Source organism: Haliotis asinina, chromosome 8 (genome assembly GCF_037392515.1).
Source record: "Haliotis asinina isolate JCU_RB_2024 chromosome 8, JCU_Hal_asi_v2, whole genome shotgun sequence".
Classification (NCBI taxonomy): Eukaryota; Metazoa; Mollusca; class Gastropoda; order Lepetellida; family Haliotidae; genus Haliotis; species Haliotis asinina.
Window position 1 is genome coordinate 58,576,894 of NC_090287.1, and position 23,940 is coordinate 58,600,833.

The following is a 23,940-nucleotide window of genomic DNA, read 5'->3' on the forward strand; positions in this document are numbered from 1 at the left end:
TTGTTCCACACTCGATAAAGTGGCTTTTCTTAAATCTTCTTTACAGGGAAAAGGAAGAAGATTTGGAACAGCGCTATGAGCTGCTGAATCGAGAGCTGCGGGCAATGATGGGCATTGAAGGTAGGCCAATTCTGCAGCAATTAATATTTAGGCAGAATCAAAACCATGTTTGCTATTTTATGGGAATGAAAAATGTTCTGCTAAATAGTTAGGTAAACATTAGTACAAGGAATTACTGGGACTAAGATGGCATTTCTTGGGCGATGGGATTGCAGACGTAATGGAAGACGCTGTCCTACTTCTTGAACATTTGATAAAAGTTCAGTTGTTTCAATGACAATGTAATAATGTCCATGTGGAACAAAATCAGATACTAATGATGAGGGTTTAATTAAAGCCTGAACATTTTAGAAATTGAAATTGAACTAGTCGAAAAAGGAATTACAGGGACGGCTGTAAAATTTCTTTTTTTTTTTTTTCTTTTTATATCTTTTGTCTCATATTTACTTTTTATATACCATTTCGATTTTCAATCCTAAAATTGAAGAAGAAAAATGTTTAACATGAGAGATTGGTAAATATTTGTAGTAAGACATTGCCTATTTCACATCAGCTATGAAAGAACTAACACCCAGTTGAAAGTGCTTATGTTAGAGCTCAACCCCTGTGTGGCTTTACTCCCAGATTATATTTTTAAGCCATTTAAATAAGTAAAAATTAACAAAACGATTTCTTTCTGTTTGATTTTAGTGAATATGTTTGTACATTGAAGAGGATATTTTGAATAAAATTGTAATATATTTCTGTGTGCAATATTAATGCCCTGAAAATTATTTGTTGAAATTATTACTTCAACTCCTCCTGATTGGACCATAGCATGACATGACATTTCAGATTGGGAAATGGAAACAGCATTTTCTTTTTGTCTTCATCTTCAGTATTGACTAGCAACAAAATGTTTCACATGGGTTTCTTTTTTCATGTGAAGGTACCTACCTCATCAACAGAACCTATTAATAGAACTGTACACATGAGGATAAAGAAATACTAGTTGTAATTGTGAAGAAATACAATTACAGATTGGGTTTTGTGGTGAGCAAATTGATATGTTTACATGTGTTTTCTTTCAGTAAAATCCTTTGATCATATGCGCTTGTTTAGGATTATCATGTCAATAAAAGATTAAGGTCAGCTGAGAATTAGCATCAATGAGATGAGTGAATTTATCAACAGAAGCTTTGCTCTGTACTGCCAGATACTATCTGTGTGTGCCAAAAAATTTCATATCTACAACTGGAGCTTGTACCTTTGGCGTCAGTTTAGTGCTACAATATTGATTATAGTTAGCTGAGCTTACATGATTGAACTGCAAGATTCAGGCTTCAGGCTTCTGCCTAAGGTCACATATTATTGTTGAAGCATGCAGCATGGTCTTACTGTGAGTTACAAAAGGTCAAGAAAGCCTTATTGTCAAGCCTTGGTACAGGAAATATAATGGTCTTGTTAAGTAATGAAATGATGAGGTATTAAGTCTTTGCATTAACATGAGATACACATAAAGGCACGAATTTATGGATGAATATATGGATGAGTTTATGGACGAATATATATACCAAAACGTCACGTCCTTGAAAATGAATAAGTTTACATCCATAAATTCTTGCCTTTTGATGAGGTAAGAGATTTTACTCTCCAGGTTAGTTTCTATGCATATTTTAGTCACAGGACCAATGTATTTCTCCAGGTTTGAATTAATCTTCAGTAACCCATGCGTGTTGTAAGAGGCCATTAACAGGATCAGGTGGTCAAGCTCACTGACTTGGTTGACATGTCATCGGTTCCCAGTTGTGGAGATCAATGCTCATGCTGCTGATCACTGGATTGTTTGGTCCAGATGTAATCATATTGAGACTGCTGCCATATTGCTGGAATATTGATGAGTGCTGCATAAAACTAAACTTACTCAGTGTTGAGTATTGGGAACAATTATCATTTTTTAACATCCTTTGGAAATTATACTCTGTTCTTGTTTTGTCTGCTTTCTATTTATGGTTTTGTGAGAACGTTTCACCCATGTTGCAGTTCTTAAATAAATTTATCAAATACAATGGAGTACCTTTGCCTCACTGGGTATCACCGCATGTGTACCAGTTGGTGTATATTGTGAAACAGAAGGGTTACAGACAGCCAGGTTGGCTGTAGGTTGAGGTGACCACAACTGACAGGAGGAATGTCTGCGAGTGAGGAGCCAAGTATGCTGGCAACATTTAATGAAGTCCCTCACAATTAATGTAACTCGCTAGACTGTTTACACATGCCATACTGCGTGACATTTGTTTGCTTTGATATGAAAATACTGCTTGGTTCATTCCAGTCTGGTGATCTGCCCTGGGGGGATTGGGAGCTGTCCCCCTCCCCTTGACGACTGTTTACTCCCCACCCCCTGGGAGACTCGGAGCTATTTGTCTGAGGAGCGCTGACCGAGTACCCACACAATGCTAGAGTTTTAATCCTTCTATTGATAACTAATTGTTCACCTTTCTACACGCCTTTCTTCCGGCCTGTGTTTTCCGTGTTTCCCTACAGAAACAACAACATGTGGAGTGCTTGTGTTGGCTACAGGCAGTAGAAGGCATGGTCAGATCACTGGTGTGGGCCGTCAGTGTCTTGGGCAACTTCTTCCATTGGACATTTATGCTAATCTCATCAGATGCCCATTTTTCATATCAATGTTTCTTGATAAGACAAACCTTCCCTGAGGTTTGTTATCTTTAAGAGGCCAATTACTTTGCTGGATTAAAAATGTTTAAAGAAATGTTATCGTAAACAAAAAATAAAATTTAAGGCAGTTTGGCCTTATCTCGTAGATGGGCCATGATTATGGTATTCGAATGTCAGTCTTTTTGCCTTGATCAAAATACATTTTAAAGTCTTTACTGCAAAGCTAGCCACTGCAACAATTGCGAGAGTGTCAAAGTTTATAAAGTGTTATCATACTGATGCAAACTAAATTTATGACCCGGTTTGCTGGTTTACAATAAGTCTAGGGATTAGGAGAGGCTGACTTATGTCTGGTCTTCAGCTGTAGAAGTGATGGTTTTAAGAGAGTGTTTTGCTGTAGAGATGCATTTTTATGAAGAGTGTTCAGCAATAGAGAGATACCTGTTCATGAGTAATCTCTCAGTTATGGGATGAAGATAAATGGATAGAATGAAACTCTACTCAAATTTTCATGTTTTCAACTGTTCCATGACTTGCAATAAGAAAGCTTGTAATTGATCCTCCAATTCTAATGCACTTGGGAAAATCTAAACTCCCACTATCTTGACAGTAAGAGCACTTATGAAAATGTTTACATTACAAAGTTAAAAATTCCAGACAGGTGTGGTATGTACCACGTTACTTGTTTACTCATTGTGTAGATGTCTTCATCACAGGTCCTTGAGTGTTGTTTGTGTGTTTTAGATGAGACTACACCTCAGTCTGCCTGGAGCAGGTGGCCATCCTGTACATTATGGTCCAGCATATGCAACACTGACCTATTGACATCCTTACAAGGATCACACCAGGCAGTTCAGGTTACTGTCATGGCATGGGTATGCTGTAACACCCACCACAAACTTGCCTCATATCGCTGTACAGGTCAATTGACCATCTCCTCCTGAAGTGGATGGCCAACACAGAGCAAGGGATCTTTCACCCATGAACCTGCTCATTAGCAAGGACCAGGTGGCTAACTCTTGCCTCCTGCCTTTATTCAGGGGACATATTATCTGGACTTTGTTAAGTGGGGGAGTTCTGGGCTGCGCCTTCTCTCTACAGGTGCCTCACCAGGATGTGCTATCTTTGTCGCATGTCACAGAGAGGGATGTCCAGTCAAACAGAGCAGTAGCTCCTCGCACGCAGGTGCGTGTTAAAATGGGGACCTCCATTGCGATGTTATTGGCTTCATCAACCTTTGCCAACAATGTTACTTCATGTTGAGGTGTACTCCCATGGCCTCAGGTCTCAGCCTTGCTGTTTGTTGCCAGCTCTTCTCTAGCCAACATGCATACAGATGTACTCTCAGCACATCTTCTGATTTCTGTATATACTGCCCTATCCAGGCATGTGGAAATACCTCTTTTCTTCCATCTCATGATATCTGTACTTTGGCTGCTAGCACATTATACTCACTATGCGTCAGCTTCCGGTGTCTGTTTACCAATATGTGCTGCCTGTCCTTTACCCGCCAGATATACCCACTCTCCACCATATGACGATTCCGTATATATGCTACCAGCCAGTCCCAACCTGATATACCCTCTCTTCTCCAGCTCACAGTTTCTGTGTGTATGCTGCCTGTCCAGCCTCAGCCCAGTTTACCGATGCTGCCTGTCCAGTCCCAAGTCAATATACCCATCTTTCCTCCATGATTTTTGTATATATACATATACTGCCTGTCCGGCCACATCCAGATATGCCCTGTCTCCTTCAGCTCACAGTTTCTATGTATGTATGCTTCTTGTCCAATTCCAGTCCAATTCACCCTCTCTCCTTCAGCTCATGATTTCTGTATATATGCTGCCTGTCCAACCCAAGCCCAAAACACCCTCTGTCTTTCAGCTCACAGTTTCTTTGTATATATACTTCTTGTCCAGTTCCAGTCCAGTACACCCTCTCTCCTTCAGCTCATGATTTCTGTATATATGCTCCCTGTCCAGCCCCAGCACAAAATATCCTCATCCCTACAGCTCACAGTTTCTGTGTATATATGTTGCCTGTCCAGCTCAGCCCAATAAACCCTCTCTGCTCCACCACCTGATCAGTTATCTGAATGTAAGCTGCAGTGTCCAGTGATCCGCTTATCCCCCTACAAATGATGGAGACCCATGGTCTGTAAGAGCATTACTGTGTTAAGTCTACACTGTTTAGTTTAGCCAGTGCTTACAGTCAAATACCATTTAAGGAAAGAAGGGGCAGTTTATTTTAGTGGTGTGCAAATCAATTATAGTGGTAAATCCCATTATCAGATAGATGTACACGAGCTATATGTACGGCAGTGACTCAAGGACTAGGGTTGTTAAACAGGGACAACTCTAGCCTATTCATACAGCTGAGGATCAGCGCCACAATCAGAGTGATTACATTCTGGGTTAACATTTTAACAAGATGAAGTCAGTACAGATTTGAAAGAAAATAGTTCGAAACCAATAAGTGACTGTTATGTCTTGTATTCTTGAGAGAACTAATAAGTCTTTGAAGGGCAGTTAGAAGTGGAATGCATAAGAAAAGCAAGATTTATGGATGTTGACTTCTTTACTGTGAAGAATACATTGTTTCAAACGTATGTTTGCCCTTTCACCTGATGAAAGTGGATATGTTAGGAATATGCTCCAAAACATGTTATTCACAATAAAGAAGTTGACATCCATAAATCTTTCTTTTCTTAGGACCAGTAAGGTAAATATGTTTTAGATTTAGTTCCAATGATTACTGTTTCAGATCTGGATCTATTTGCATGGACATGTCTTGAGCATGAAACTAGAGTGTTTAGTACTTCCTTCATATTTTGTTGCGGACACATTGCAGCATGTTGTGAGGAAAATATTGTAACAAGAAAAAGTTACTCTAGACATTTTATGTCATAATAATTACGGAGATATGACAGGATTAATATTTGAACCTACAGGAAGTCAGTCCACCAGGAAGAAACTGGTGTAGTCAGTGAGTGGGTCTTCTTTGTACCAGTCACTATCAATGTGTATAGGTGTCTGACTCCATGTTTAAAGTATGTTACATACTGAGTGAATACAAAGCTTGTTATAGAGCCTTAACATGGTCAGACATAATGGGAGTTACTGCTTTCTTCAACTCTATTCAAATCTGACTGAAGAAGGAAACTTATTGAAGCCCCAGTTTTATCTGTTTTTGTGTCACCATTGAACACAATCGTCAGGGTTTGCTACAAGTCTACCCTTATGGGGATACATTGTATTTCAATTCTGTTTGTTGGAAAATGTCATCGAAATTAGTGTTGTTCTGACTGACACAAGAATGAATTTGTGATTTTAGGATTTGATCAGGATGTATTGAATCTATTTTACGATAAATGTTATGAAAATTGATAGGACATTAAAAGTGTAATGCAACAAAAATGAACAATTTCTATGATTGAAATCTGTCATGATAAGGAGTCGAAAAATTAAATAATAAACTTTTCATAAATTTGATTAGTTATATACGTGTATATTTTTCATCTATAAACATGCAGAATAACAATTAACAATTTTTTTACTCATAATATATCAGTGTTCACCTATGAAATATTTCAGTGACTCCCACTTTCTGGACTCGGGTGAAAGTATACCTGTGTGTTTATTAATGTATGCAGTTCTTGGTACTAGCAATCTGTGACACTATGTCCTTTCTACTTCAAATCACTTTAATCAAGTATTATTTTGTACACTTTAACAGACTGGATTGATCTTCAGGTTATTGGTTAACGGCCCTGTCACTTCTTCAGTATAATATGCATAAGACAGAGCACAATGAATAATCTATCCCTACCTTCCTTTGTTAGGTGGTCAGCACTGATCACACCATTGTTCTTGACTTAACGAAATGTCAACAAGAATGCAGTGGCAGAAGTTCTGTCATGTCAGGGATGATGCTCTCAGGCATTGTACGCACAAGTCCATGAAGACTATGAAATGCAACAGTTCAATATTTCAATAATTATTTTAGGTTTCACTTAAATATAGGCAAAATTTATGTTTGTATGAATATCAATAAACAATACGTCTTCTAAGTTGTTACTACTAGTATTAATTTAAAAGACAAACTGTTTGAAATGAATGCTCTGCGACACTGCTATCATAGAGAGGCAATTGTGGAGATCAGCCGTTCTCATTAAAGGAACATATGGGCTTACTGTATACGCACACTCGAGAGTGAATGAGGCGAGACTCTACCTCCTTGCCAGGAGAGCTGCATCTATCATGCATGACAGGTACAAGATGAACGTGCAGGATAGTGGTACACAGGCAGCAGCGATGGGACATGGCCGAGGTGGTGCATGAGGAATCTACCCATTGTTTCTGGGCTGTCACAGCCAGCAACTTGAAAGGGATTACGCCAGTCTTCAGTCACAGACGCTCAGCCTGCTAATTGTTTCTCTAGCTACCATCAAAACATTTAGGCAAGACGGTAGCAATTACGTGATTGTGTTTGACAGGAAGACAACACAGCCATATGGCGGAGAGGGGGGTTGAGTGGCAGGAGACCAAGAGGATTCCACAACGCTTCGCCCAAGTCAACTTATTTCTCGGTCTACCTGACGTTTAGCTCTGTGCTCAAAAGGGATTGATGCTTGAGGTAATTTCTTGAAGAATGCTTAGATAGTTATTGGTTGATCTGAGCTGGCGGCATCTCTCTGATGAAAAGGATCTTGATTGGGGAGTTTATGTGGCAGACATCAACATTCTTCAGTGATGACCTCACTCACCCTGCCCTGGCAGCCTGTCCCAGCATGCTTGGCTGCGCTTAGACACAGGTTAGCATTATTCCATGCTTGCTACAAAGACTAAGACTACATATAGCCTGGGCTTATTTACTATGGATGGACGTTTTTATTTTTGCCCAAGATTTTGAACAAGCCTGAGTGTGCTTTTATACAGGTCCAGTATTCTTTCTCATCGTATGTATTCATACATACTTTTATCAAGGGTATAAGTCATACCCTGTTCTCCATGATTCGGCTAAGAGCATCTGGAACAGGAATACTGGCGACAACATAAGTAAATTTGAACACTGTTGCTGATTCTATCAATCATATGATTGGCCTAGAATCAGCACTTTTCAGCTCATTATTCTGATGTAAGATGGCTGACTTCAGTGTACAAGAACATTCACAACAGTGCACAGAAGACAGGAGTCACAGACATACCAGCATAAGTCACTGCAAGCCATCCTTTTATGTTTTACATGTTTCATATCTTAGAACATAAGGAAAATGGTGTGCTTGTCTGTAAGCATGAAGAACTGATGTTGGTGGAAGGGAATTAGGGTTTAATAAATTACATTTGTAGTAAAGTAGGTACATGTGTGTGTTTATAAGAGGCAGGATATGTGTTGTGTGTGAGTCTGTCTCTCAATACTTAAAGTGCAGTTCTTCTGAGGAAGGGAATTAGGGTACATGCTGCACTGGAACATGCGTCCCCACTCAGACTCAGTGCACTGACTCTGACCAGCATCAGTCCTTATTTTATCATCTTAATGCTATGCACCAGGCAAGAAAAGCATAAATTACCATCTTGTACCATCATTTTGTATGAAGCTGCCAGGGATTGAACCTCGAAGTTCCACATTTGGTGTCTCTCCGCGAGACCACTGAAGCGGTGTCATGAACATATGAAACTGTTGTCCATTTATTGCTGTTCAGTCCACAAACAAAAACTAATGCAGTATTATTCCTTCTAACAAAAATATGCCTGCCTTTATAAGCAGAAAGAAAACACCTCTGCTTGCAGGACTTTCAGGAAAACATAGATGTGTGCATAAACAGGGAAAGCATATATGTCTCAGTGAAAAACTGTGAGTGTGTATAATATATAACTAAAATAAATGAGTGTTATAATAAATCAAATCACAACTACCAACATGAGACAGATATATCAGCATGGTATCATATAACATCAACTGTCTTTTTTAGACATCTATGGACACTAGGAAAAAGCTCCCAGCTTTCTTTATATGTAGGTGAAATGTGTTTTGTGCATTACTTCAAATAAGTCCATCTCCCCCATTCACTTAATGCTGAGTAACAAGTGCATGTTTTGTGTTTATTTGTGTTAGACTGAATACAAAATATTTTCAGAAATGGTCGTATTGCAGAAAGTTTTTGTGTACACATCTGTCTGCCATGCATGAAAGATATTCCAACGAAGATCTGCTGGTGTTAGATGAGTATCAGTGCTGATTGTTTCCTGGCCTGGCCTGGCTGTCTGACATGCCAGTCTGGAGCTGGAGGCCTGACACCTACCTCAAGTGTGATTGAAGATGTGCAAACTGTGTGCCAGGCTGATTGTACCTGCACATTACAGTGGTTGTGAGTGAGATGAATAGGAAGAAGCCAGGACCATATGTCCCTATGTTTCCTCTGGACTGTCCAAGCAGATCAGGTTACATCTTCTGACACGGGCCCCCTTCTTGTTGTTGTACAATAATGGCCTTGTGTTTAGTGGGTCTTGGCTGCAAGGTGATATGTGTTGCTTTGTTTTTGACACAAGCCACGTTGGTCAGCCCTCTATGCTAGAGATGAGCTTAGGCGGAAGCCGACACCCTGCGCGCGTCCGCCGTCGATTTGTGTCAGTAAAAGTGGACACGAGAAAATTAAGTCGTCAGCAGACTTGAAAGGGAAGTTGGATTGTCAGCAAGGCCCTGGTGGAACACCTGGCTTAAGGAATATACTGTTACATGTCGAAGTTGTCGGCACAGTGAGTGACGCGTGGCCACTACCACTGTTACACCGACATAACAGTAAAAATGGGCAAAGACAACACAGTAGTAAATTAAGACGTGGATCTCGATACCCTTCACACACAGGCCTTTGTTTTGAGCAGAAGGGACAAAACATCTTTATCCACAGAGTAAAGTTTATGCCCAGTCATGACAGTTGACTTCCCTGGCAATTTATTCATGATAGACAAACTACTGCCATTTTTTTTATATCACAAAAATTAATGAGAAATTATTTTTGAGAACTAGTATGGCTTAAAGAGATGAATATGAAAATGTTAAATAAATGATTAGCATAGGATGGATGTACCTTATGGCATATGCTGTATTATTGTAAAATTGTTCCTGCTTTAGGGGTACGACAAGATTTAAAAAAATGATGTAAGAGGCAATTGACATTTTTATGTGTAACTGTTTATTTAATTTTTCAGGAGAAATAATGTGTACCATTTTTTAATGAATTTAATGTAAATGAAAATGATGATTATTCAACAATAAATGTGATATCTTCATTCCGTTTTCCTGTATCTTAATTAGTATTTCATTCCTTATCTCGCATGACAATTGGCATTGTTAATTTGTGGTTTAAATTGCTGTTACTAAGAAATAATACACACATTACATCTTTCATAACATTGGCTGAATGTTAGTATTGATTTATTGATAAACGATTATCCATGTGTGTGAGATACAGCCCTGTATCCAGGAACAGTGAGTCTGTTATGTCAGGAGACACCCACAACTGTTAATTTGTAATTTCCATGTGCTGGCATGTATCTCAAGGTGTAAGATAAGATCTGGCTGGCCTGTGTCATATCATCCCCAGTTCCACCTGTCACACCTCACGGTAATCAACACCTAATTAACACTAATTTGTCATATTTGATGGCATATTCTACCGCCATATGCTTCCTGGCTTCTTCCCCCATATGTTCTCCATTTGGACAAATCTCAACTCCTCAAATTGACAACTAAATACGCTTTAGTGTGAAGTTCAAATATTGACAGGTATTTTTTGTCAGCTCTCAAATCCATGCTGTTCTATTGTTGCTGGCTTACAGCGTATGTTTGAAATAGCCCCTTCTAAGTGGTCCACAATGCCCTGTGCACACCTTTCATTAACTGTTTCACACCGTTTGGTCAACAATGCCGATAGTTTATTCTGTAGTATTTGCATTGCTACACTAAATCGCAGCTAGCAGTGTGCGCGCTTCATCAGCATATATTTGTTCTCTGGCAGGTGACAGTAAAAGCAACTCGAGTGTTAACCCTTTACCTGGTTGCACTTGGCAGTCAATTGCAACTAGTTTGCTGAAATATGTCTCTAAACTATTTATCTTGGATCACATTTTGTACAACTTATGACGAATAAATAACATTTATTTTATTTTTTATGCTATATTTATTTTATTTTTTTATGCTATCTCCCATCATCTTGTATCATGTGACTGACATACATGTATATTTAAGTTGTGGCAATGTTTATATTAAGATTGAGGTTATGTAAGAAATACCCATTCATGGTTCCAGGTTTAGCCTGTCTATATGTGTCCTGAAGCATATTTTTAGTGAAATATATTCTATTAAAGACCCACTGTAGAAGTGAATTTGTATAACATCCTGAGATGGGAGTTGCCTTGCGTGTCCGTCCCTCTCATATGCCTAGGATGTTGGCAGCAGTGCATGTGTCTGCCACCATTTTGGTCTGGGTAATTTGTTGAAACTTGATACTGCAGAGAGCTAAAGGTTTTCATTGTCTGATGGTCATTGCTAAATAGTCAAATAGTTAAGCCATCACAAAGACTCCTGTAAATTGGCCATTTTTAAGGTTTGTCATTATGAGGACTGGACTATGTCAGTTTCCATCACTGAGTTCATGGAAATAATTATACCTTTATATACTGTCACCACTCATACATTCAGTCGCTTCAACAATTTTGTTGATGATCTTGGAAAATGAAAATGATCTTGGACATGACGATGACTGGCACTTCAACTTTTGTTGTAAATGTCTGTATTACTTACTGTTGTTTGTATCCTTGATAGGCAGTATGCTGGGCTGTATTGTTACAATATCGTGTTGAAATTTCGTCATCTTACTTTGTAAATAATCAATTAATTTGTTATTTGGGGGGTCAGGGGGCATGCATGGTACTTTTGTGTTTCAGAATATTTGTTTGGTGACTCCATCAGAAACCTACAATTAAAAAAAAACAAATATCAAACAATAAATCTTTGGACAACACAATATTTTTCCAAACATTAAGACCCTCTTTTATTTTAAACCTAAGGAGAAAATGTTCAATCTGAGCATTTTCATAGAAAGTTCCAAATATTTTTTCCTTGAAATTATATCTGGCTACATGTGGTTATATTTCAGTGTGTTTTCATGCAATCAATTATAGATTTATTGGTAATGTAAGGATACTTGGTTGATTGTCTTTCATTTGTAAATGTGGTCTATTTCCCAAATGCTTTCTGATCAATTATGGAAATCATAAGTTTTTTACATTTGATTATTGGAACATCCCTGCTGTTATGTATTACAGACTGGCAAAAGACTGAGGCCCAGAAGCGTCGTGAACGTCTGTTGCTAGAGGAACTTGTGTCTGTGGTCAACAAGCGTGATGAACTCGTGCAGCACCTCGACACTCAGGAGAGAGCGTAAGTTACACTGTTGTAATACTTAGCCTTTCAGAATGAGATGTCAGCAGTTGTCATGCTAACGACATACTCCAGTACAAAGGCAAGTATCACAACCTTAACAACTGGACTCTCAAAATCTCTTGTAACTCCAAGAAATGGTTGTGGTTCAAGGTTCTAGGTGCTGTTTTTTGTAGAAACCTGCAGACTTTATAAAGGAAAAGCAACTGTCACATTGTTGATACAAGGGAACCTGTCACACAATGTAGAGAAAATGGAACTGCACACATTATGGAAGAAGAACTGACAGGTTTTGCTGACCAAAAGAAATAGTCACAATTTGTTGATGGAGAAACTATCGCTCTTTGTGAAAGGAAATAAGGAACTGTCATCCATTTCGGAAGAAAAAGGAACTGACAGACATGTTGGAAGAAAACAGAACACTCCTACATTACAGAAGAAAAGATCTGACAGACACAAGTAACTGTGAAGCACTGCCAAGAAAATGGAGCAATGTGGACATAAATGAATGTTGTTTTCTTGTCTATTTTTCACTGATTTTAAAACAAATGCATTATTTATATCATTTGCAGAACTTTACAGTGTTTTGAATTAAATATGCAAAAAAAAACACCCCAAAAACAGCAAAATAACTGTTTCCTCATTTATCCAATCTAGCGATGGTTAGAGATGAATCATGTACATCAATCTAATTGTGTGTTGGAACACATTAAATCATGATCACTGGCTCCAATACATAGATCTACCTTTGCGTGGAAAGTCCACACCTTTGACAGTAATCCCTGATCAGTAATTAGTACCAGTCGATATGGAATGACTGCATGACGTACTGAAGATTGGAATAGCCCAGACTGGTGGAGTAAATGAAGGGATTACAGCATAAAGATGTCTATTGATAATTATAGTGTAATCTCTTCCCATGTACGATTGTCAGATTTATCTTCCAGGGATGTAGATGCAAAGGTTGTGACCACTAAAAAAATAAATTCAAGAACAAGAAGGCCTTATTTAAGTTTTTTGACAAACTGCTTTTGAAGGTAATGAAAGCACCTGTGTAACAGGTATACGGAATGTTACAAGTAAAGTGATATCATTGTGGACAGTCAGGAATGTTCTGAATCGGGTGGCCAGTGGAAACAGACATGCAAAGAATTCTCAAAATGTTCATCTTGTAAAATCCATTGACAGAACATGAATACTGCAGAATGGGCCACTTAGCCAAGTCAAATGAAAACAATCAATTGTTACGCTCAGTAGATGTTTGGTTTCTGCAAAGGGCTGAGTGTTACTTTGTCCCTCCATTAGTGAAGGAGACTGGTGGAGTGTTTGAGTAGGATGAGACCAAGGAATGTTCGCGGTGTGGGAATGTCAGGGTATCAGGACAGTGTTGTAGCTCTGTTTGAAGATGGAAGCTATAGAAATTCCCCTCTTCACGCCCCCTTGGGGCCTCTTTTCAAGGAGCCGTGACTGAGTTTCACACCCAGCACACCCATATCAAAAGTTAGAGGGGACAGTGTTTGCTCTCGTCAGGTCTCATACTACCAAAATTGGATATGTACTAATGGGTAAACAAGCATGTCGCAAGGCAATCACACGTGTTTATTAGCACAGTTTGCTGTTTAGGGGAGCCAGGCTGAAGTGCACGTCCTGAGTTGGAGTACAGCAGCTCAACTTTCACTCTTGCCGTCGCTATGTTGGCTCGGAGACATCCTATACGTGTGCCACTTAAAAGAGCAATGACGGCCAAGTTTACGTGTGTAGATTGAAGGCACAGTGCGATTGTTCCCTAATTGTGTCGGTAGTGTGTAACTGAAGGAAGGAATGGTGGCGAGACAGTGTGGCACCAGCGTCCCGGTCGTGCTGTCCTCACATGGACATCATACACAAAGTAAACACCACAGACTACAGGAAATCCACCGCTTTAAATTCCAAACTGTTAACTTAGAAAGGATCTGACAATAGGGCTAGTGGATGATAGGTAGACAGGGCGCTGGTGTCCGATTATCTATTTGTTTGTTAATTATTGAGGTGAGTGGAGGACAGGCTTCAAGATTCATGCAATCATAAACGAGGGTATCTGTTTCCATCTTCGGCAGATCAATTTTCCAAGGGCAGATACGAACAGGTCTTGAGATGATTCGACACCATATACCTACTCACTACTAAAATGGAGCAAATATTGGTAGTCTCTTCGTCTTTTGATGTATGAAAACAAATCTGAGAAATCCTGTTTTTCACAAGTCGACAAGAGGATGTGTAAGATGATTCTCTGCTGGGAGACTGGCTCTGATACGGAGAAGACGCATCATGCTGAAGCAGAGTTCATATCAGGTGCCTCAGTATCCAGCAACAAGTGTACTTGAGGGACTTCGTTACTTGTAATGAAATTTTACTCTTTCTTGCAACTAAAAACTTTCTCCTTCTTGAAGCGAAATTCAGGTTTATGAGGTTGGTGAATTAAGCCAAGGTTTCCTGACACTGAAATGGGGTTGCATACATTTGACTGTTACATCCTTATCTCATCAGAGGTTTGTGGAATGGAAGCAGATGTTATGTCATGGAGACCTGGACATTTTCACTTTGCTAATGAAGAATCTACCCAACTTCTAATCCTCCGAGTCGCTGACAAGACAGGCTTCATCACAATAAGAGCAGAAACTTTGATCTTGTAATGGAAATCTTAGAGTGAGTGATGTTTCAAGGCCGATTTGTCCATCCTCTTACAGAGGGTCATTTTGTGCTTTGAGTTGTGATGGACTTTGATATATACATGTCTACCTTTACTTTACAGCATGAGGAAAATAGCTTCAAACTCTTTCAGAATGTTTACATGATGGCATAGTCATATTGCTTTTCCTGTTTCCCTAGGAATCCAAAAACGAATAACATAGACATGTATATGCAAGTGTATTAAATATATTGCATATAGAACTTTGTTGTTTATTCTAAATTGTGTCATTTATTTATCACTTCAATCATCAATTTAGCAACGCCTCTGAAAGACATGTGTTCCAGTAAGTGTTGTAAGTTTGTCAGTGTTGTAGATGCACAACTGATGTCATTTGTGAGGAATGTGCTATTTAACTTTACTGTAACACACAGAACATATGATCCCTGCCATACTGTAACATAAAAAACATATGGCCTCTACCTTACTGTAACATATATATCTTTACTATAAGATATGAAGCATGTGCACTCCATTCAACTGTAACGTAATTAATATATACTCATGAGATAAACATACTGTGTTGGAAAGTCAGAGATATATAACAAAATTATTCTAGCTCTATACTTGATTAAAAACAACACATAGAAGTATATAACGAAATTATGATAGCTCTAAAACGTGATCATATATCTCTGAATGACTTTGTTTGACCAATCACAATCCAGTGTTAACTGAAGTCATGGGAGAATATAACATATGGTCTGAACTGTAACTGTAACGTATAGAACAGGTGGTCTCACAATTTGCTGTATGCTTGTTTTCAGAATTGAGGAAGATGAATTTCTGGACAAGCAAATATCTGAGGGTCGCATTCCATTGAAGGATGAGAAGAGTTGCTCCATTCAGTGATATGTTGGCACAGCGCTGCCAGGAGTTAAACTGTGATACTGAGTGCTAGATGATCAAGAAGACGTGGTCAGTGTGCTGGATGGATGGGGGTTGGAGGGGGGCATCAGGACCTTCTGGAGGGTGTAGTGACAATGTTTGGTGTTTGAACAAAGGTTTGAGATGGGGCCAGTGTTTATATGAAAGTGTGTTTCTTTTTGTTGATTTCATACGTAAAATTGATCTTTTGAAATAGAAGCTTGTGTATTGACATGGAAGATCTTTAATGAGATTGCCGCTAACATTCACGACAGTGCAAGGACTTGGCAAACATAGTGCTATGAAAACCTTGAGGACTATTGGTCCCTGAACTTTAACCTTGAGTTATTTGGATGTAGGTGATGGTTGCATTATTTTCACCATCGTCTAGTTTTGCTGTTGTCCATGTGGCAGAACTCACCGAGTGAAACTTACAGTGAGGATCAATCTGGACACTGGGAGAGTTGTCTCTGGTGCCATAGGTTTTTCTGTCCACATAATGCCAACATTACCCGCTAAGATCAAGCCAACCATATGCTGCCTCTTGCTTCTTCCTCATACTGTTGTACATGGTATTCTCTTGCATAATATCACATGTGTTGCATGGTGGTGTTGGTATATTTTGCGTATCTAAGAATCAGCATCATTCGCATCTTCTTGAGTGTCTTCTATTACGGTTCACGTTAACAGACTTCGTCACCATCAGTTTAGATGAACATGTTAATGATTGAACGATATACTACTATTTGTGGTAACATCTGTATGGACCAACAGTGTTACTGGTTGCCACAGTGCATGGCTAGTGGAATCAAAGTCTTGATGTAACCAGAGAGTGCTTTCATGGAGGAACCCGAATACTTGTACTTCTGCAAGATAAAAGATGTGTAATTATGAACTTGTACATGTAAAACATCCACTGTGTTTGGCCCCCAAGGTTTCCATGGGCATTGGTCATTTAGAATATGCTTTAAAAAATCAATTTTTAACATCTAAACACCCAACTAAATTCTCCACTTTGGAAATGCAAATAATGTTTGTCGCCTGCCTTGACCATTGTATAAAATCTTCAGTTTCAATAGACAGCTGTATCACCCTTATGCTGCGGGTGAAATCTTAGTAAAGCGTGAAATCCTAGTAAAAGTACTGCAGAGTGGCCAAATACAGTCACTGTTTGCTTAAAAAGTTGGTAAATTTTGGAAATTAGTTTTATTTTAATCTTTATTGAACTGATAGTTTAGCAAGGAACTTGAGATTTTGCGTGGTAGGGTATTGTAAGAAACAATCTACCCATATGGTAAGATACTGTAAGATGTTCTGTGATAATGGTTAGCACCTTGTTTATGATGGGGGATGAAGAACTGCGATGTGTACTGTATAACATATTGATGTCATGATGTTTGTATACTACTAATGTATCATCATGTACCGTATTTGTGAAAAAATTCCACACTGGCCTCAAATCTGGGCTTTTTGTATGTTTGTTAATGACTACAGCGATTTGTTTGATTACTTGATCTACCTTGGACGTGGTCCATATGTTCATATGGCCAATCAAGATTTCAAAAGTTAAATAAAGCTTTTTTTGTTTCTTTTAAACCGACAACGTTACACAATGCCTGAAACCTCTCTTAAATGTCTAGATGGGTGATATTTTATTTTTTAGGAAAAGTTATAAAGCAGACAATTTTCTGTGAATTGTACCCTTCAAAATGAGTGCTGAAATATATTTATTCTGCCGTTTTTATTACATGTACAGACACATACATCACCTGACGCCTGGACAAGTCAGTTTTTATTTCAGGAAATCAAATAGTGGTGTCTTCCTTGTCTGTGGGGTACTAGATAATTTCCACTAAAGGTTTCAAACTGCAAATAAAAGTGAAGCTATTAACATCCTCGTGATTCTTTTTTCACATTTATCTCTGCAATTTATATAGTTGATATGTGAAAGTGTGAAATATCTGTTTCTAGTAAACTAATTTCAGCCAAACTACATATTGGAAACATAGTAAAAGGAGTTTACTGAGAAGTGATGAATGAATGAGCTATTTGTTTTTAGCTACAAGTCTAAAGCTTCTTATTAGGAACAGACCATGGCTTTGTGCCATGTGCGGTGAAATCGCATTAGAAAGGAAACATTTCAGTTTTGATTAACTGACCAAGGGCAATTATTTCCATTTAAAAAAATAAAATTGTACTTATTTTTATAACCTTCATCATGCTTAATACATTTCATGTGTATTAATTAAATATGCCCTAATGGTGTAAGTCGTTGAATCACCTTCTCTACAGTAGTTATTTATATAAACTCTACTTGGGCTAAAGTCCACACACAGTTCATTTAAATAACTGCCTTGTATCAGGGAATTAAAATGGGGAAGTACAAAACAGCTACAAGGTTTGCCAGATATTACAAGTAAACATGCTTTTCTGGATGTTGTCCTAGTCATCACACTGAATCCCCAGATAGGCCGAAGTGAGGTATTTCGACATATGCTAAGTGCAGTTGTGTAAATTAAAGGGATACAGAGTAACAGTTTTCTGTTTCAAACAGTACTTAAGTATTTGTATTTTTCAGTATTTCTAACAACCGAAAACACATCCTCGATACCTCCAGGGTATATGTTTCGATAAGTCTCCACTATACCCTGGACCATCTACGGCTCTGCCCGATAGATATATTACCTCTCTTGTCTGTCTTTTTATCCAATCAGGTGTCTACGCTGGGAAGTTGAGCGAACCAATCACAACTCACTGTCGTTTTTTAAATTATCTAACAAATTAAACTTGGCAACACAAATCATACAGAGGTTCTCTGGAAGAGGTAGAAGGAGTTCTTGCATATGTTGTTTTAAAGTTTTGGACCTGTCAATTTGTATGATTTCGCTAAAATCTGAGTCGCAATGCGAGCAACCCTTTGCAGTTGTGACCGCTACCTTTGTTGACACTGGCAAGCTCAGTTATAATGGCAGCCTAGCTGATTGGCTACTGTGAGAACGCGGAGCCAGCAAAGGGAGGTAATGAAACTTTTGAGCCGACCGGATGCGTCCAGGGTATAGTGGAGACTTATCGGAACTTATACCCTGGAGATATCGAGGATGCCGAAAACATAGCATTCACATATATTAGTCAAATTTCTAAGATCAGATGTTAGAGAACTATGTCATGTTTGTTTTCAAGTAGTATTTTCTAAGGGTTTGGTTTAACTTTCTTAAGCATGGTTTTGCATAGCAATACATTAAGAAAATAAGCATTACATTTGGACCAAAGTTTTTAAAGGAGTCTCTGTTGGAATTAATGATGGAAATACATGTATACTTTGTTAACTTGAGCCGCCTGGATGAATAGGAATGGTAGTGAGTAGCTGATACCTATAATTTTGCAAGTCGGCACAGTTGTATTACTGGAAATGTTTAATATGTCTGGAGGGAAATGGTGATACATTGTTAAATGACTCTACCCTTACTCACTTTACATTGTTCATGGCTTCCAGTCTTGTCAGGTACTCAGTAGCCCTCTATATCTGATGTCTCAATCAGAAAATAGAATATTGTTACCAGATGTTTTTGTTTCATTGAATTGGGTTTATGATTTGTTTGGGATCTTTCCTCAATATTTGAACTGCACATTTGCGAGTGCAAACACTGCACTTTTTACTCAACTAAAATACACAGCATTATTATCATCTCGAAAAGCTTGTAATGTTACAGCTGTCATGTTGCCCTAAAAATAACGAGTTCAAATATCATTACAAGTGTATAGATAGGATTCACAGCCAATCAGAGCTTGCAACAGAAAACAGAAATTGAAAGTCTTAAGACAGAAATTTGATTCTTGTTATCAGGATGTTATTTGTTTCACAAGTTCTTTTGATCAAAGTCAAGGCTCTATTCACTGCTGGTATGTTAAACAGTGTTTAGTGTTTAGTGAACACTATACACAGTTTTAGTTTTCCTGCATATTTTCAAAGACTTTTGCCCAAATGTTTTCCTACTGTTATATTATCGATATTACCAGTGTCTCAATATTTGTTACCTGACAACCTGTTGACTAAACTAAAGTATTGAGCGTGCTTCCTCTGTCTAGTCTCACAGAAAAGACACAAAACAGGACTATGCGTACTACCTTGATAAGTGCTCAGAGTTTATACCCAGTTCAGGGGAAGACTTAAATATTTACTTGGAAATTACTTACTGGGTATCATGAAAAGTCTGATTTTCTTTCAAGCAGTTTGAAACTTTTATGCTCTTTGTTTTTCTTGTTTTGTGAGTGTTTGTATTTCTGTTAGATAAGCTGAACTGTCAGTTCATTTGTTGATTTTTACATTTAATTTCATACATGATGTCAATATAAAATATGAATGCCAGAGAGTAATCAGGCAAATTATCTGATGATAATCATAGCTGTTGATGGTTAAACAGGAGGGAAGATTATGTCATTGAAGCGTTGAAAATCAGTGAAAGTTTAACATGTTCTGCCTTGCTGGTATACCGCCACGAGACAGTGGCATGTAAACAAACCAGACAGTCCAGTGACAGACCATACTGATGTTTCAAAGATTTTGTCAGTTGGATTATTCCTTGTACAGACGTAGCCTAGTGCTTATAGAGTTGGCTCGTCACGCTGAAGGCCTTGGTTCAAATGCTGACATGGGTACAATATGTGAAGCCCATTTCTGGTTTCCCCCGCTGTGATGTTGCTGGAATATTGCTAAAAGCAGCAGAAAACTAAACTCAGTTTTGTACAGAGCAGAATACGCTTGCATCAAACAATCTTAGCACTACAACCATCTTATGGCTATGTTAGGGTATGGAAGTTAAAAGTGTGCAAAATTGCCACTGGTATGCTAGACATGACTAGAAAAAATCCAGTCGGGCAAGTAAATCTCCACAGTCACTGGTCGGACTGGCAAATGAATTGTCATGGGGACATTTTGTAAATATATCACTCTCTCTCTCTGCCACTTATTAAGTAATTATGGGCTGACAAAACTGTTCGTCATTTTAGCAGCTTAATGATGAAATCTGTGTCATGCCAACAATATCTTATTCTCCTCTATTTTTGTATCTTTTGCTTTGTTTCTACATCCAAATTTCATGCTAGAGAATTATTTTGTTGGCTAGTAACTTTCAAGCATAGATAACCTGACAAATAGCTGGCACAATTTGGAAACTATTTCGCACACAGGAAGTTACAATCATCTTAGTGCCAAGATTGCTTTCTGCAAGCATGACCTGAAGAATAAGATGTTGAGGATGGGGAGGCAGATGGCAAGGTCATGTTTAGGTTCCAAAAGTTTTTATAATAAACATACCTCAATGTGCAATCTCTGTGGCATACTGAGCCGTGTTGATATTATTTCTCATGCTTACAAGTATCCTCATATTGTATTGCTATACATCATACAATCACAAATAGTGCCCTTGCTTGCATCCTCATCATCACCATCATCGAATAAAATCTCACATTTTTAACATTGCCATAGCTATGTGCGTGTATATTATGTGAATATATCATATGTAGTTTGTGTTTTATTCCATGTTTGTAGATTTTGTAAGTAAAGAAATGTCTATTTATTCTCACTGTCTGATGTGGTGTTTTTGTTTTGTTTGACCCTGTTCCAGCAAGTCCACAGTGAAACAGGATGACAGAGTTACAAAGACTCCAATTTCCATGGCAACAGATGTCCTTGGATTACTGGCTTATATTATTTATAGTTTAATATTCAGTTAATCTTTTGTAACAATGGAGACAAATTCTGTATTATCCTCCTCTAAAAAAATTATTGAAATTGTAATATGCACAATCCATCTTACAAAGGATTCATTATATTGAAATATGATGCTAAGATTATTCACAGTCTTCATGGTTGATGTGAGTGTTACAGAATTTTTATACAGATCCTTTACCTACCTGGTACCCTTATAAGGAATTTGAAGCTTTGATTTGTGTTACAAATGACATAAGAAATATAGATGTGTATGCACTGCCTCAAACCCATCACTGTAGCATGATTTTTGACTGAAGTTTGAAATGTCTAACTTGTTCAATTGTGTTCCCATACTGCAGTGCCACAGCAGCTTGTGATGTTGATGTGGAGTGGTACACGATGTAGCAGTCATGTTGTTGCTGTACTGCACACACAAAGGACCTCACAAAGCATCTGTCAAGCTTGGCTGAAATCATTTTCAAAATATCATCAGCAGATTTTGAAAGATACTTTCCTCATGTCCATCAGAAGTTTGAAAAAAAAATTTGTCACAGTGTGTACTCTTTTATTCCTATTAAATATGTTCACAAAACATATTTTGGTAAATATGACAATTATGAGCATTTTTGTGAAATTGCATTTCTGAAAATGTCCCATGAGTGTTTATTGGCCACTTTGTAGTGGTGTTAATGTTGCTTTATATGACTACCATCAATATGTGCTTATTCAGGGTTTTCACTGTCTTGACTGTAGTGTCATCAGTCAGTCTGGTAATGAGTATCGAAACTGTGATGTCATCAGTTGTCATGCAGTGTCTTTATATAATATGCTTGTCTGAGAGTCACTGTCTGCTGTCTGCTTTGGCATATTTTTATAGTTTTGTGAGAGTGTGTATGAAAGCCTTGTGAATAAAGTTGTCCACTTGATATTCCATATCTGTGGTTACTCACTGTTATCCTATGTGGCGACAACTCTACAATGAGGAGCTACAACATAACTGTAATATGAGGAGTTATAATATCTTGAGGAGATAAGGGTTGTACATTGTGTTTGTCTTTTAAAGTCTCTCCACAATATTTTATCTATATGGCAGATAGATGTGAAAAAATCAAGTCTGGACTAGGCAATCCAGTGATCAGCATCATGAACATTGGGGTATGATGGAATGTGTCAGCCAAGTCAGTGAGTCTGACCACCTTGTCCAGTTAGTGGCCTCTTTCAAGCATGGGTTGCAGAAGGGAAAATTTGCATCACGGAAGTTCCTGCTAATAAACTCATTTGATATTATTACTTCCCATTTAATGCTGCTGTCCTCCAGTAGGGGTGCCATTTGGCTCAGAACAAGAGATGGGTTTCTGTGATATGTCAGTCCAATTAGTATATAGGGATGGTTTCACAGAATGCAAGCATCTTGGGAAGAAGGTCGCTTGGCTTTTATGTAAAGTGCAGGATCCAAGCAGCACATGACATATGGATTCAATGTTTGTGGAAACCTTTTGTTTTTCATACTTCGTCAGATTGTCAACTTTTCAACATCAATAATGCGGAAACTGACAGCACAGGAGGACAAAGTTATTGCAAAGGTAACAGTTTAGAATGCAAGTTCCAGAAGAGAAGTGTTGTCATAGTTCATCTGCAACTAAAAGTGTCCGCTTGAGTACACTTGAAACAATGTTATTTGAGGTCAAATTCCTTAATATTGCTTATCGGAGTAACGCGTCTGTAGAATACGATCCCGCATCCAAATTCGTTCGTTCAACTTTCGGAATGTAATTACAGTGTCTTTTATTGCCTCCAACTTTATTCTTTGAAAGTATCTTAAGTTTAACGTTTCAATTGAACTTATCTGCCGCACTCTATAGTACTATCTCCAGCAAGCTGGTCATGCATATCAATGGCGCATTGTGGTAGCTAGGTTTTTTAACAGAGATATGAAAAAAATCTTAATAATGGTATGATACGATCCCCGTCCCGTGTTCGACGTTACCGTTAACAATGGCGTCGACAAGGTCGTTGTTGCCTGCTTCCGCCTGTAGCCGATTACCGGTTATTGGATATGTAAGCCTTGTCGCGCCATTGACCGCCATATGGCATTGGACGAGACTGCACAAAACAATCGTCATCTCTCAACCATGTTGGAAAATATTAAATGATCGGAATCTTGCCTGCCGATGCATAAATTAAGCATTTGAGGGTAAAAGACATAGTTGTAACAAAAACCAGCAATCGATAATAGGCGATGCCCGAGCGATCAGCGCTATCTCACTCGCCCAGGTGGGACGTAAAATCAACGGCGACTTCAAAGGTGACACCGACAGGTAACACAGGTGCCTTTAAAAGCCGATTGTCTTTGATTTATGAATCTGGGACTTAGCTGGTTGGACATTTTACATTATTTCACGTCGGAGACGTGCACATTATTCTTATGGATATGTGCACAAAATGGCTGGTTTTTACAATGATGGAAAATTAG

At 38.4% G+C, this 23,940-nt stretch overlaps 1 protein-coding gene across 4 annotated transcripts in view; it reads left to right on the plus strand.

Moving 5' to 3' along the window:
* Positions 1 to 17,949, plus strand: part of LOC137295371 (EH domain-binding protein 1-like) — an 86,059-nt gene extending 68,110 nt beyond the window's left edge. For all 4 annotated transcript variants that reach the window (XM_067826694.1, XM_067826695.1, XM_067826696.1 and 1 more), the window contains 3 exons: positions 47 to 120; positions 12,048 to 12,162; positions 15,658 to 17,949. In XM_067826694.1, coding sequence (XP_067682795.1) covers positions 47 to 120; positions 12,048 to 12,162; positions 15,658 to 15,742 — 274 coding nt within the window. In that variant the 3' untranslated portion in view covers positions 15,743 to 17,949. The remainder of the gene's footprint in view (positions 1 to 46; positions 121 to 12,047; positions 12,163 to 15,657) is intronic.
* Positions 17,950 to 23,940: the final 5,991 nt, after the last annotated feature.